Source organism: Haliotis cracherodii, unplaced genomic scaffold (genome assembly GCF_022045235.1).
Source record: "Haliotis cracherodii isolate W230 unplaced genomic scaffold, xgHalCrac1.p SCAF_15, whole genome shotgun sequence".
In the NCBI taxonomy this organism is placed as follows: Eukaryota; Metazoa; Mollusca; class Gastropoda; order Lepetellida; family Haliotidae; genus Haliotis; species Haliotis cracherodii.
In genome coordinates this window covers 14,502,749-14,519,143 of record NW_027266270.1, presented here as the reverse complement: position 1 = coordinate 14,519,143, position 16,395 = coordinate 14,502,749, and the positions used below count along the sequence as shown (strand labels likewise).

General features: G+C 38.2%; 1 protein-coding gene across 1 annotated transcript; it reads right to left on the bottom strand.

Annotated features, from left to right (window-relative positions):
- Positions 1 to 1,860: 1,860 nt before the first annotated feature.
- On the bottom strand, positions 1,861 to 12,029 carry LOC139461543 (uncharacterized). Its single transcript, XM_071243026.1, has 5 exons — positions 11,970 to 12,029; positions 10,044 to 10,105; positions 9,449 to 9,777; positions 3,782 to 3,910; positions 1,861 to 2,123 (listed from the first exon to the last, which is right to left on the bottom strand). The coding sequence occupies exons 1-5, from the start codon at positions 12,027 to 12,029 to the stop codon at positions 1,861 to 1,863; spliced, it is 843 nt and encodes a 280-aa protein (XP_071099127.1).
- Positions 12,030 to 16,395: the final 4,366 nt, after the last annotated feature.

Genomic DNA, 16,395 nt, shown 5'->3' with positions numbered 1-16,395 from the left:
ACCCGAAACCGGCATTCGCCTCTTACGACAGGCATTGCTGAAGACACATTAAAAGAGCTGTTTGTGAACCAGCACAACACTGTAGCAAATATAATACAATGACCTTACCATATAGAATTACTCTTGCTTATCCCATGTTCATTACAAAAGAGTAATTACATATTCAGGAACAACATTGTAATAATAGTAGCAGGTTTTTTTATAGTGTAATCATAAGCATCGTCTTTATCCGCGCATCCAACAAAGCTTCTTAAACCATAGCTTTTTTGTTTCCAACTTTGGTCAAGTCAACTCAGATATTAGCTACACCACGGACGGAACTCGTTTTCAGTTATTGAACCCAACCATAATGATAGAACAATTTGACCAAAAGCATGTGTCGCCAGCAGGATTCAAAACCGCAAAGTCCGCACCGAAGGCTAAGGATGTGGTCTTCTGTCACGGCGACATGGACGAAATTAACATCAGAACTAGTAGTTTATCCGATTATGAAAGGTGAAATGTGTGCTTCATGCAGTACGTTTTATGTTGTGTATGTTTGTTTGTTTGTTTATTTATTTCAACGCCGCACTGAACAATATTCCAGCTATGTGATGGTGGTCTGTAAATAATTGCACAACATTCGGCTGTTTCAATCAGAAGAGGTTTTTGTGATTTGACAACCTCTGATTTACCAATCAGAATAGAGTAATTTCCCCATTCATGGTAAAATGTTCGATAAACAACTCACACTCGTCGTTTATTTTTTATTTGAGACATCAACATTTTGTACAGCCTCTTTAAGGATGTTAATAAAATGTACAAGCTTTATCGACATTTTTCTGTATATAAATTATGATGAAACCCTGAACACCATCTGACCCGGGCAATGTCGGATCTATACATTTCATGAACAGGGGGATTTAGTTAAGTGTTTCCCGGATATTCTCAACATCGGACGTCAAAGGATCGTGGGGCCATTGCTTTCATTATTCGTTGCCAAGCTACATCTATGGGGAACACATCACCAGACACATACCCCTAAAATATAACGTCGTCCACTTTACGACGTCATCAAGTTGCGTATGTTTGAATCTCCAGAAATGACGTCATGCCAGAACAATGTTTTTATCGTGAAATTAGCTACGCCTCGTGATTCGTTGTTCTTTGCTATTTATGGCGAAGCTATCTTCCATTTGCTCACAATAGGCGATTGATAAATGTGCTCGAGTTGGTCATATATGAAAACTAAAATGAAAATACAGAAAACTTTCCACCGCGGTGAAAATAGTTTTCTGTGGTTTCATTATAGTTTTTGACATTTTCGCTTTTGTTTTTGACATTTTCATTTTAGTTTTTGACATTTTCGCTTGACATTTTAGTTACTCAGTAGCTACTTGAAAGTACATTTTCCATGTTTTCGGTTGTTTTTATACATGACTGATCAAATATTTGTATGACAATTTTGTTAATTTGCAAAAGCTTACTATAAAAGTAAGTGAAACATCAAAATATTGAAAAACAGACTCCATGTCCCTTATGGGCCACCGTACATTCTTACCCTTTTTGCGAACAGTTGGTGTCATCACGGATGTTCTGTTATCCATTCACTTAACGATTATTTTTACCATCTTTCCTTTAACGCCAAATGGAATCTCTTTCGTTTAATAATCGAGACTGCTTATTCCCTGGCGTTGACATTTTATTTTGTACATCACAAAATAAGTAATATCATATTACAACAACACAAAGCAACAGTTTAAGGACGAAGATGTTTGAAGCTTGAAATGTTACACGCCCAACTAACATATAATAACGGCGGCTTCTATATTCATTGTTTGACAAAAAACACTTACGTCCTGATTTCCTTTTTAAATGTATTCAAACATCACAATGTCGGATGTGTACGTTATATCTCGTGTCAGCAGCCCTTGATATGGCCGGGGCGTCACTCCATCCTGTTGAACTCAGGAAGCAATTTTTTGATGTTGGATTGTAGTCAACGGTCTTACACAGTATGCTTGTCTCGCTGATGCAAGCCGCTTGGCAGTCTTTCTCCGGGATGGATTCCACCTTAATATCGTTATGCTGACGTAAGATATACCCCACATACCTGGTGAACGTTGTACCGTAGTGAGAGCAGTCTGGAAGGAAAAGTATCGTTATTGGTTAACGAATATAGCTACTCGTGTCTGTTTGGCCAGTAGCCGTCTTGTAAGAAACTGTACAATTTGCCTGACCATCATAACCTTTGATGTAACACAACTGACCCTGTTCGAGTTGTGACAGCGGAGGCGCCACGATGCGCTGTGCAGAGTTGCGTCCCTTGGGCATGCCAGAAACCTATGATTGTGGGTTCGAATCCCGGTTCGCCCCGATCATGTTTCTAGGTTTGTCAGCACCATACCCGTGCTCGTGGGTTTCACCGAAGTGGTAAACGTCTGAGACCTGCATCACTTCGGGCTTTCCTCCCACATTAAGCTGACGCGCCGTGATACAACTGGAATACTGTTAAAAGCGGCGTTAAACCCAACTCACTCACTCACTCTGACAGCGGTCACTAGGTACCTTTGTGACAAGCACATATTTCACCGAAACTAAGCCGTTGTGTAAGTTAGAACTCACAATAATACATCTAGCACCATAGTGAGTGAGTGAGTATGGTTTTACGCCGCTTTTAGCAATATTCCAGCAATATCACGGCGGGGGACACCAGAAATGGGCTTCACACATTGTACCCATGTCGGGTCTAGCACCATAATGGACGACTGAAAGTTTTGGAACAATACTTCAGTATTTAATATTTGTATACTGACATAAGCATTAGAATAGGTCATAACAGATTCAACACTCTGAGGCTTTTATCCCGGACAGAAAATCATTTGATTCGGCTCTGTCATATAGCTGGAGTATTGCTGAGTGCGGCGCTAAACAACAAACCAACCAACTATCAAAATACCGTATCATCTTGTCTATGAGAATTTGTTTCTGTGAAGGTCTGAATATTATGCGATGTTGAGCATGTATATAACAATGTTACGTTATATCTTATACAAAAGAAACACATTATTACGAACATCAATGAGCTTCTATTAACACCTGTAAGTATATTTGAAATGAAGAGACATGAGGATGAGATTTATATGCAAAGTCCTGGCAAACACTGCTGAGTCTAAAGGACGAAGTTGGATACAGGTTCATATTTGCCAATTGAAATGTTAAAGCTACGAGAATCTTTGAAAGATTGGTATGTTCAAGTATTGCTAAAATGAGTGCAAAAAGACAAATTTCAAATTCATGACACAATCTAACTATGAGCAAACATATTGATTATTTTAACACATGATTCTATAATCTTATTCTACATGTCCTTTGAACATCAAAGAATTGCTCGTGTTCAAATATTGGCCACACGCTTCCGAAATGAAATTGAAATGAAACCTATTTTCACTCACTCACCCACTCACTCTCCCACTCACTCACCCACTCACTCACCCACTCACTCACTCACCCACCCACCCACATACCCTTTCACTCACTCACTCACTCACTCACCCACCCACCCACCCACTCACTCACTCACTCACTCACTCACTCACTCACTCACTCACTCACTCACTCACTTATTGGTCTAGTTTGTTGTTTTTGTTACTGAAGATTGGTTTACATACTGAGTGGAACCGTAAGAAAAGAACGCTTAAAGAAAAAAGGAAATTCGTTTGCGCAATGCTGGTATAATGGGGCGTAACTACAATGACTTCAATTCATTGTTTATTTGTATATAAAAAAGGTAAGTACATACGTTGAATGCATCCACCTTGAGCCTGAGAGAAGACGAACATCATGTCACAGATACACTCTCCCTCCACACAGAAGGAGTTGGCCACCAGGCAATCAGCAGATGTCTTGCAAGTACCCAACGCAGGACCGCCTGGAACAGTCACTGCACTAGACAAACGCTGAGGTAAATGCATTGCATATCTTAACATTTTAATATATACTGAACCGCAAAAGAAACGTCGCAATGGATAGATATATGAGAAACCTTATTTGCCCAAACACTGTAAACATACTTTGAGACATATTAAAAAGATGAAACTTGGCAAAACTGATCATCAAGGTTGAAATTAAAGTGTCAAATGATCTTAAAGTGAAACACAACACTAGTCTCTGAGAAAATGGCATCATAAGTCAGTATCTCGTGTGTCCGCCATGTGCATTGATGACTGTCATGCAACGTCGATACATGGAATGGATGAGGCGGTTGATGAAGGCCACAGGCACTTAAGCCCACACTCTGAGGAACGCCTGACTGATCCGTAAAGATTTCGGGGGTGGGGTGGGGATGGGTGTGTGTGTGTGTGGGGGGGGGGGGGGGGGGGGGGGTAGTTCTTCTGCGACCTATGCTTGCCGTAAAAGGTGACTATGCTTGTCGTAAAAGGCGACTAACGGGATCGGGTGTTCAGGCTCGCTGACTTGGTTGATGCATGTCATCGATCCCAATTGCGTGGATCGATAGTCACTGGATTGCCTGGTCCAGACTCGATTATTTACAGACCGCCGTCAAATAGCTGAAACGGGTGTGGCGTTAAACAACAAACAAATCAACAAACAAACCAACCCGCACCTGCATTGACAGGATGCACCAGCGCGGGTGAGCATTGCCAAGGATGAAAAGACTTCAGTCTTAAGGATGTTGTACAGAAGGATTTGGTTGGTTGTTGGTTTGTTTGTTGTTTAACGCCGCACTCAGCAATATTCCAGCTATATGACGGCGGTTCGATTGGGCTAGGTGTAGAGTCTGGTCCAGACTCGATTATTTACAGACCGCCGTCATATAGCTGGAATATTGCTGAGTGCGGCGTTAAACAACAAACCAATTAACCAACGTCTTTGAATCTCGTGCCACAGGTGCTCAATGGATTTAAATCGGGACTGAGGGCAGGCCACTGCATGGTTCTGATGCCATTCTGCTGGAAGATGTCTCTTGTAGCTCTCGCATGTGGGCACGGGCGTTATCATGCTGAAACCCGTTGTTGCGGCGACGTGCCAAATGAGGTATGGCGTGTGGTCTCAAGACTTGATCAATGTACCGAGCTGCTGTGACACCATTGCCTCTCCTTGGACCCATGTTCTGAAAGACCACAGGGCCGTCCCTTTGCGCAAGACCAATTCCACCCCACACCATGATGCTCGGACCAACCCACGAGTCTCCCTCAGCAACACAAGCATGCGAATAACATTCCCCAGGGCGTCTCTCTCTCTCTCTCTCTCTCTCTCTCTCTCTCTCTCTCTCTCTCTCTCTCTCTCTCTCTCTCTCTCTCTCTCTCTCTCTCTCTCTCTCTCTCTCTCTCTCTCTCTCTCTCTCTCTCTCTCTCTCTCTCTGCTGTTGAGATACAGTAACGGCTCGTTTCAACCAGACTCTTCTCCACTACTGGTGGCGCCAATGCTGGTGCTGTGCTGACCACTGCAGACGGTCCGGGCGATGACGTGGTATCAAAATGGGTCCTCGATTAGGCCTGTAACAGTGGAGGTGTCTGCTCGTCAATTGTCGACGCAAGGTGTCAGCACTAATGTGTCGCTGGTGTGTCCCCATGGTCTGTCGAACAGTTTCCGCAGCAGTAACAAAGCGATCTTGAAGATGATGTCGCACAGTCTGACGTTCCTGACGTCGGGTGGTGACCCTTGGTCTTCCACTACGTGGTCGGCCATCTGTAGTGTTTGTGGTCTGGTACCGTTGCTGGAGCCTGTATATGGTCCTTACGTTGACTTGAAATGCATTGGCTACTTGTCGGGCGGTTTGTCCAGCTTGCAATCGTCCAAGGGCTTCGTGTCGCTGATTTCTTGTCAATCTTCGCATGTGGTGGCAATTCAATAACGAATGAATGTTATCCGATCTGAGTGGAGTTTTATAGGGCAAGAAATCGGGGAACGCATGTGCATTTCAATTTGCACGGAACTCACGTGCATCGGGTTACCATTGCCGTTGTCGTGATGCGTTTGGGCGATCGGTTTTATTGCCATCTGTTTTGTTTTTTTATCATCAAATTTTTCCAGGAAAAGGTAATGTTAAATATTTTAGAAACTTTGACAAAAATTACCCAAATATTTAAATGACAACTTTTCATGCAATGTTGCTTGGGGTAACGTTTCTTTTGCGGTTCAGTATATGTTTAGTGTTGTCTACAACACCAGTATCAAGGATAATGAGGTAAATCCTCCTGAGAAATCATGCAGGTACACGTGTTGCAGAGGTGCTGTCCCCGGAATCCTCAATTACGTGGTCTAGCTCTAACTACTGGTGTCTATAGCCTGTATTCGAATGGTATTAAATGTAAATATTGATGCAAAGGATTGGGGAACATAAAAAAAGTGATACTAATAACGCAAGTGAAGAAAATATATTCTGTAAAATTACTGAGGTGAACGAAATTGATTTATTGAGCGACATTGACTTTGATGCCTTGTTTTCGGAAATGACAGGAATCTAGCAACAATGAAAACAATGTAGAACCCTGCTCAGACGAGGCCGCTGACACAGAGCAAACGCGACTGCTCCTGATCAATCCCAAACTAAAACCCGATCCACTATCGTATCGGGGAAAAAAACCTAAGATTTTGAGGAACCATAAAACATAAAAGGGTAAGGAAAGAAACATAAATGTAAACAAAACCCAAAAAACTTGCCAACCTGTTTTACCTGTTCCTGAGTTGGCCAACCTTCTCCGTGCATTCTAGGCCGAGAAGCGGCGGCACATGAGGAGTGAGGGGGCACAGAAATTAAGCTGGCATCAGGTCACATAGTAGGTTCATCTCAGGTGACAAGATACACCAGCTAAGTAAAGTATTACAGCACACGCGACAAATCCCAAACTCCAAATATAACACATCCTGACGTTGGGAAACGTATGTGATCGAGAGCCGGCAAATACCGACAAAATAACATTGTTGCAATGTTCTTCGGCGAAACCATTGGACTTCAAATTTAAGCAAACATTGTTACGAGACCAGTAAACTACAAAGGATGAAATTATAAAAATTGAACGTCAGTTTGGATGGGTTCATTGAAGTTGAACGATTTGAAAGCGCTGGTTAAACTGTGAGAACCTCGGAGCTGACCAGCGCATGTAAATCGTTCACACTTCAATGAAACCATCCAAACTGACGTTCAATTCTTAATTGTTCTGATGTCCTATGAAAACGAAATCTATCATTGGTTTTCGCCATTACATGGCTGAGATAATGTTAATGTGACGTTATATTTATAAACTTACATGGAGGTAAACTTGTTATTATCGCTCTCTTCCTATATCTGTCGTCACTTTAGGGTTTCGCTTTTAAAAAATTACATCTAAAGCAGGTCATTTGGCATCTGGATTTATCAGATATGTTGAATATATTCTAATTTGTTGTTAATAAGTTATCTATTATCAGTAAATTCAAAACGTCAAGGGAGAGAATTTTTATTTATCGAGTCAGATCCCAAAGAGAGCAAAAGGCAAAATAGTGATTAAAATAATATGAATGGATCACTGAAAATTATTGATGACACCAGCTATTTGCGGAAAGGATAAACATATCCTGCTCAATCCTGCGCCCGCTCATCCTCCCAAGGCGAGGGCGATTGACTATAAAAGTCCAGTTCGCATTTGCATCTATTACAATAGTGATCTTGAATATCGATCAGATCGTCTTGACTGGGCGCCGCCATTTTGTTTGAAGCAAATGCAAGTGATATGAGAGATGGAATCTTATTGGTCAATAGGAGGGACATAGAAGGGATATAACTCGTAAAAGCCACTGGTGGTGCTACGATCGTGCCCGGAAATTCCAGCCTAGTTCGGCAAGGGTGGGAACTGGACTTTTATAGTCAGTTCACGCCCTTGCCCCCGGAAGATGCCCAAATGTGAGCAGACTTGTTTTCTTTTAACTCAGGCTAGTCGGTGATGGACAACTGGTCATTGATTATTACCATATGGCACTAGCTAGTCTTGCAGACGTCACACAATTCTAAGATGCATTGCAAAAACAACCGAAAGCTTACTTCTAAGCACAGGGACTATACATTTTAGAACTCCAAAACCGTTGAATAGTGAATAGTTCTAGATGAAACTTGCTATACAGATCGTTCTTGTGGAGAACTGGTGACTTTTGATGATTTTGTATTTTGAAAATACTGGGCAGCGTTAGTGTCGTTTTCACTGAACTAAAGGTATCCAATGGCAATGAACCAAAAGTTAGGTATAAGTAGCCAAACTAGATTTACGAATTGCCAAAGCAATATGGCATGTTAGATCAACAGTTGAACTTAGGTTTGTGAAGATAGCAAACGATAGTTTTCAATCGAACTTTCATCATTCAATACTTCCATCATGGAATTCAAAGTCTACAGTCTTGCCGTAGCTTTTGATTAGCTTTTACAATTCAAAGGCAGGCCTACTCGCATAAATTTCATGACACATTTTAGGCCAGTTTGGTGACTAATTTCTTGATTTACAGTTTTCATGAGGAACATTTAATATAGGTACCAACCGCCTGGTGGAATAGGGGGGGGGGGGGGGGGTATGAGCGTAGACTTGCTTAGTATTTTATGTTCATGATAGATAACTTATATAGATATATTACATATAATATTCCCACAATAAGTGGGTTTAAACTGATATATAAAGATGACAGAAAACGGAATTATAGTGTATATCTATATATCATAGCTTGCTAAATAGTTCATAAATGTTTGAAGCCACAGCAAGGCTACTCATTCTCAACATGCTAGACATTATTTAACTGGACAAGGGGACCTTCCCTTTCCCCATCCGTTAACAGTAACCATGTGGATTTTTGAGGGGACAGGCTTGGCACGGATTATTGTAGAACTGCAGGGGGCTGATGGCAGTAAGTTGATGGTACAGACGGATAAGACACTTTAAAACATATTCTCCAAAGTATACATATTCCATCGCACAAAATTATTTTGATAATTATGTTCATATTGAAGCGAAATCAAACTTACATTGTGCATGACAAGAAAACATTAACCCAATAGAGTTTGACCTTAAACAAATTGCAACAGAAATAACTCCAGCTGTTTTGTACTCTGACAACATCAGTGAACACTATACTAAAAGCCTTGGTGCATCCATCGAGGGGAAATATATTAATTTGACTCTAAATAAATTAGTAATTAATACACACTTTCAAAAATATACAATATGTTAATTGAAATGTGTTCCGCTTGTGACATATCATTTAAAAGCTTATGACAAGACAGTGTGATTTATTACAAAACTAAATTCATTTAAAAAAATGATATACCGAGAACATATTTGTAAGAGTTCTTTTGAAAGCCTAGTGGATAAACAGTTCGCCTGTCATGCCGAAATCGGGTTCGACTTTAGACATGGGTACAATGTGTGAAGTCAATCTGTGGTCAGAAAAGATAATCAAAACAAGAAAATAAATTATTTGTTACCTGGGCAGAGAGAGTACATTCTGTATCCACTGTCGTCATAATAGATGACGCTTGACGGGTCTGTGAACGTGGCATTGTAGGCTACACAGACTCCTGTGTTTTGGTTGTAGCCACACATCTCGGCCAGGTTATGTTGGTTACATCTGGCAGCACACTTCAACCGGCTGGTCATGTTCTGTTCCGTCCACATCACATGGTCAGTCACTCGCTTGTCTTCAAACCCGGGCAATCTCTTAACATAGCACATCCGACCTGTGCTGTAAACATAAGCAATTAGACTGTAATTAATTACGAAGACAGTTGAAGTAAACATGTTTATCAGTGATACGCTTTGCAAAGAGTAAAGGAAAGGTGTACATATAACATGCATGGCAGGTACGTATATGTGGTGAGAGTATCAGTTCCACCAATCGTATGCAATGTTTGGACATACATTTTAATGAACCTATTTTCATCAGATTGGAACAGTATGAAAAAAAATCAATACTAAGTCAGGCGTTAGTGTGCAGAATGACTTCATGCGTTGTTGTGTTTTCTTTGTTTGCAACAGGCGGAGAACCTATGCAGCCGAGACCAGTTCCATTTATAGACATACCATTCTGTCAGCTGTGAGGGGCTGTGAGTAGTGGTACCAGCTACTTTCGCTGAAAAGCCAAACTGGAGATACAGTCAGACTTCGTTATCTCGAGATCCGTTATCTCGAACGTACCGATATTTACAACCTTTTCACCGGTCCCGACCGCCTCCCTAGTCAAATACATATAAATCTGACCGCATACGTCGACTTCAAGATTCACATATATAGCGTTATCTCGAGGCATGTCATCATATCCCAAATGCGTAGATTGATGCTCATAATGTCTATTACTGGATTGTCTGGTCCAGGCTCGATTATTTACAGACTGTTGTCATTCAGCTGGAGTACTTCCGCATGAGGCGTAAAACAACAAACAAACAAAATACCTTGTTCTGTTAATACTTCACGTAATACAGGCGCACTGTACAAATTTTGTCACAGCTGTTATTAATTATTGCCTGCGAAATGGTAGGGTATGTCGAATGTTTGGGTATCTCGAATCGTCACTGAAGGTACCATTCCAGTTTCTGTTCAGAGTTTGGTACCAAACATATTATTTTTTTTATACCTAACGACTATATATGTTTTCACAAAATGCATATACAATTGAATAAATTGGTTGTAATTTGTCAATTAAGAATCTAGTGTCCGCAAAGAATCGTCCAAAATAGGTGGCGGCCCAACACCAGCACCTTTGATTGATCTGTAATTCAAAGTACAGTAAACTACGGTTATAACGAACTTAAAGGGACACTGAAGTTAGTTCCATATAAACGTATTTCGTTATAAGCATATATACAAGTATAAACAGTGAATAGTCGGGACCAAAAAATAGGTTATATCCGTCAGGTCGTTATCAACATGTTCGTTATAAACGTAGTTTACTGTGTGTTATATAAATTTAATTTCCTTTAAAGGATTTTATTTCAAGACTATCTGATTAGGACACTTAATAGTGAAAATCAATATTAATATAAAATCATACTTAATGGCAAATCATCTGATGACTATGTATAGGATATCTAGCTTATGATACATTGATGATTAAATCTTTATTTTGGCAATGATAAATTGCCGCTTTTAACATAAACATTTAAATATCTTGATTGTTACAGCTAAGGCTATCAGGATGAACAGAACCAGACAAAGAACATTTGGTATGACATTGTTACATATTTTGTACACACTGTTTTTTAATCATGCCAGCATTATTGTTTGATATTCATATCATAAGGAAGAGAATTTATGGATGTAAACTTGTATTATGAGGAACACAACATTTCGGAGTATATGCTTACTCCTTCATCACCAAAACACATTGCCTCAATAATTTACATTCACCTGATGAAGGCGCAAGCACATACTCCGAAACGTTCCTCATTATAAGGGGCGGTCCTCAATAATTGATATGGAGACAACTAAAGCAGATGCCCTCATAAGAGGATGCTCAACATATCAGATGAACACTTGGCTGCAGAGAGATAAAGGCTTGATCGGGAGAAATTCAAATTTGAACTGTTACAACATCTGTTAATGAATCAAGGAAATAGATCTCCTGATAGTCCCGAGTTATCAAATCTATGTTATCTTCCTAGCCGTGCCAACGCCCAAGCTGACTGGTGTCTTAAAGGTAAAATGTTAAGTAAGAATAATATGCATTTTGTATTTAGACAGTTAAATCTTTATCTGTCTTTATGTAATTACCTGCAGCAGATTATAGCTTTCAATACAACCTTGGTTTTTGTTATTTTCTATATATTTTTTCATGAACTGCCCAGCTGTTAAGCTGTGATCAAAATAGACAAAAACATGTATTCAATTGTTGCCTATTGTGTTGCTTTCTTATAACCTATGTAAATCTTTCAGTAATCTGCTTCCTCCTGACACTGCCTAGCTTAAGGATAGTTTTCCACATCAACATGATCAACTTCTGTGTCATTTTACTCTGGTGAAGTTGTTCCTCTTGTTGTCAATGCAGGTGTTGTGCAGCTTGAAAGTAGCCATAATGACAGCTTCACTCCTTTGTGGATTAAACCATAAACACCCGGTGGAGAAATAGAGACATCTGAAAATGTCTTATTATTAAATTCTGGTTATTGTAACAAATTATGTACTAATTTCAACAATTACAACATAAACACAATATTCATACAACTTAATTTATGCTAAATGTCCAAAACTCCTTAAATTATAGTTTTGCAAATAAAGAGAAATGAGATAATATAAATTAATACAATTGGAATGAATAATAATTTCATTGTCTTTTTGTACATGAAACATGGATAAAATTCACATTTTTTAATCTGTACTAATATAGTGTAGAACCATGCATAGTATCATATATACATGTGTATGTATGCTTTCCTGTTAGTCAAGTCAAAGTCAAAGACGTTTATTGTATCAAAGGCCATCGGCCCATATACAAGTTCAGATAAATACAGTGGGTGAAAATTTACAGATTGGGAGATACAACAAAAATTATAAAAATATAACATTCATTTAACAATCGGTGATAATCATGAGGACTTTCTAGGGTAAGGTAATTAAAATTCTGAATTTCCGCTCAACATGTTATTTCGTAGTTCCATCCCATGTTTTACAAATAAAGACAGTTTAAACATTACATTGGCATCATTCGATGACAAAATAGAAACAAACGCTATTCTACTCGTCTTAGATAACAAATATTCTGGTATATATTTAGTACGTAATTCTGCATAATAATGACAATCAAAGGTAAAATGTATTTCGTCTTCTATAGCAGAGTTACAGAATGGACAAATTCTTTGTATTCTTTCAAGTGATATATTCCGTCCATAATTAATCATAAGTTTTGACAAGCCAAGTCTGTATTTAATATATACATTTCTTAGGTGACTATTTGTTAAAACTGATAGATATTTTTCTGGCTCTAGTAAAGTCTTAAATGTTCTTTACAAATCATAACGTGAACTGTTTTCCAAGTTGCATTGCCACCCTTGATAGAACATATTTATTGCTATTTTACGAAAATCATTTAGAAATAAATGTTGATCACCAACAGATTGGTTAAGCCATATATACCCATACCCATGTGAGAATAATAGTGTCCTAATATGCGATACCCATGTAACCTTACCGATACTATCTAAATGAAAGAGCATGTTATAAGCTTTTTTCGGAAGCCGATGTTCTGGCATACGGATGATATTAAACCAATATTTTAAACACTTTATTTGCGAATTAATGTAAAGTGGGTATCTTCCACATTCTCCATATATCATATTATTGGGTGTTGCTATTCCAACGCGAAGAAATCTTTTACATGCCAGTAGGTGAATTCTTTCTAAACATTCATATCTTCGGTAACCCCAAACTTCAGATCCATACAATAAAATTGGCTGTACTTGAGTATCAAATAATTTGAAAAATACTTTTGGTGTAATAACTCCAAGTTCCAAGTTTATTAAGTAAAGCTCGTTTCCCTCGCAGTGATAAGTCAGATACACATTTGTCCATATTTAGTGTTGAATTAAACATTATGCCGAGATACTTATAACCATTAACTACATTAATTTGTTGTCCATTTAAGTACCATCTTTCCCTAAAATTTAAAGGACCCCCTTTTCTGAATACTATAATTTCTGTCTTATCTAAATTTACGGATAAATTCCATTCCTTAGTATATTTATCTAATACATTCAACTGATTCTGTAGACCAATAACAGTGTCAGATAGTAAAATAACATCATCGGCAAAAAGGAGCATAAGAAGTTCAAGGATGTCAGGATACATCTGTATACCATGCTTACCGTTACTTGAGATTTCATAATATAAATTGTTTTGTACCTATATCCCTCCAATGGGGTCTTCTTATTATAATCATGTAAACACCAATGGTAACATTGTAAAAGTAGAAGAATTCTTAATAGATAATGATGAAATGTTTTCAAATTCATATAATTTAATCTGTGGAGATATGAACGCGAGAACAGGTGAGAGAAATAACCCTGATATTAGCAATAATGATGATAGCTTCAATCATACCTCCCCTTTCCCTGAGGAGGAGGATGACCCTGTTGAGGATCGTACTTCACAGGATACAGTTGTAAATAGATTTGGTCAAATGTTGTTGGATTTATGCTATGTTTTTAAACTTTACATCGTAAATGGACGTGTATATGGTGATACTAATGGGGAATTTACTTATAGTAGCCAACATGGATCTAGTGTGAACGATTATTTTTCAGTTTATCAATATGTTCACTGTCGGTGATCGATCTGATTCTGATCACTTTCCATTAGAATTGATGTGTAAATTTCCAAATATGGGTAAGAGGTGCAACAATGATTCATGTATGGATCCACAAGCATTTGAGAAAATTGTATGGAATGATCATTACTCCAGTTTGTTTTTTGATAACCTCAGATATAATATTACTGAAAACAAAGAAATGGTCCTTAAAGAAATTGATAATGCTATTGAAAACGCAATTAGCCTCTTTGTCGACATTGTATTAGACTCTGCTAGCTGCATGAAAAAGACAATACGACATAATTCACAATTTGCCAATCAAAAACCACTAAGCCTAGAATGTAGACAAGTGAAACGAGAAACACGTAGGGCACTTGGGAGATTTAGAACACAAAGAACAGTCGCTAACAGAATTGTGTACTGTAGACAAAGAAATCATTATAAAATTTGATGCAGAAAAATTAAATCCATTTCACGTAAGAAATCAGTTGAAAGCTTTTGGAAACAGATAAGATCATTAAATAACAAACCCAGACAGAAGAATCATATAACGAAAGCAGAATGGCTTTGCCATTTTAGAGAGGTTTTTGCAAAAGACAATGTTTTTTCTCCTCACTTAGATGATGAAAATGAACTCAGTTCTAATCAGTTTACAGATATTAATGCATTCATACTAAATTCTACGATAACTGAACATGAAATTACATCATCAATAAATAAGTTAAAAAAAGGAAAATCTGCCGGGCCCGATCAAGTGCTGATAGAAATGCTTAAATGTTCCCAATTGGATATAATGCCATTTCTTCATAAATGTTTCAACAAACGCTTTGATAATCAAATATTTCCAAGCAGTTGGTCTTGTTCAGAAATAGTCCTTCTACATAAAAAAGGCGATCCGAGAAACCCTGACAATTACAGGGGGATCTCATTAATGAGTGTTCTGGGGAGAATTTTTACCTCTGTTTTGAATGACAGGCTTACCAACTGGGCGAATATGAGAGATAAGATACCGGAAGTTCAAGCTGGTTTTAGAAAAAAATATTCAACCATAGATCATATTTTTACATTATATGCTGCAATTCAAAAATGTCTAACACGTCGTAAACACAGGGTTTACGTTGCTTTTATTGATTTTAAAAAGGCATTTGATACAGTTGATCGTTATAAATTATGGTGTTGTTTAAGAAAAGCTGGACTACAAGGGAAGATGTTTAATATACTACAATCAATGTATTCAAATATCAAGTCATGTGTACGTAGTGATTATGGTGTTACTGATTTTATCGATTGCCCATCTGGTTTACGTCAGGGTTGTATATTGAGTCCTCTTTTATTTTTGTTTTTCATATGCTTTCCTGTTCATAACTGTACATATCAATCGTCAGAGTAATATAAACATTTGAAAGTAATATCCAGGTTACATTCTGAATATTACAAGATTTAACTTTTAGCTTAATAGGTAAGAGAAATGTTTTGGTTCAGTTTGGCCATCTTTTTCTAAATTGTCTGATTGCAGACACACAAACATGACATATCTGAAAGAAAAATGAAATATCAAGAAGCACTTAAGTTTTTTTATTCCTGAATGTGAGACTACATTTCTATGGGGTTTTTTTATATATAATCATCAAAAGCACTCGGAACCATGAATAGTTCACAACATAACATCTTGGACCTACAATCCCACCAAAATTTAAAGAGAGGCATTTTATTTTATGGACTCTATTCTCTGTTTTTCAAAAGGGAGCAGTTAATGTTTTTGAAGTCGCTACTGAAGGAGATTTCTATCGCTCTGGCTATACACTAAGCTTGGAAAGACGCCACAAGCCAAATCTAGTGCGGCAGCTTCCATAGACTCTGTTTCGTGCGACCTTGACCAAACATATACTCAAATTGAAGAGTATCCATATGATACCTGATGAGAAAAGCAAACCATCGGATTATCCTGATAACTAAACATTGACTGAGCTAGTCAAAGAAAACCAGAAGTTGAAGGAACAGCTCCTAGCTGCCAAGCAAAACACTTCTCATTTTGATAAAATGATGATGAATCTATTTGTTATGCTTAGAAATGAATTCAAGGGATAAGATGTCTTGGCCAACAGTATAAACAGAAATGAAAAATGCATCTGCCTA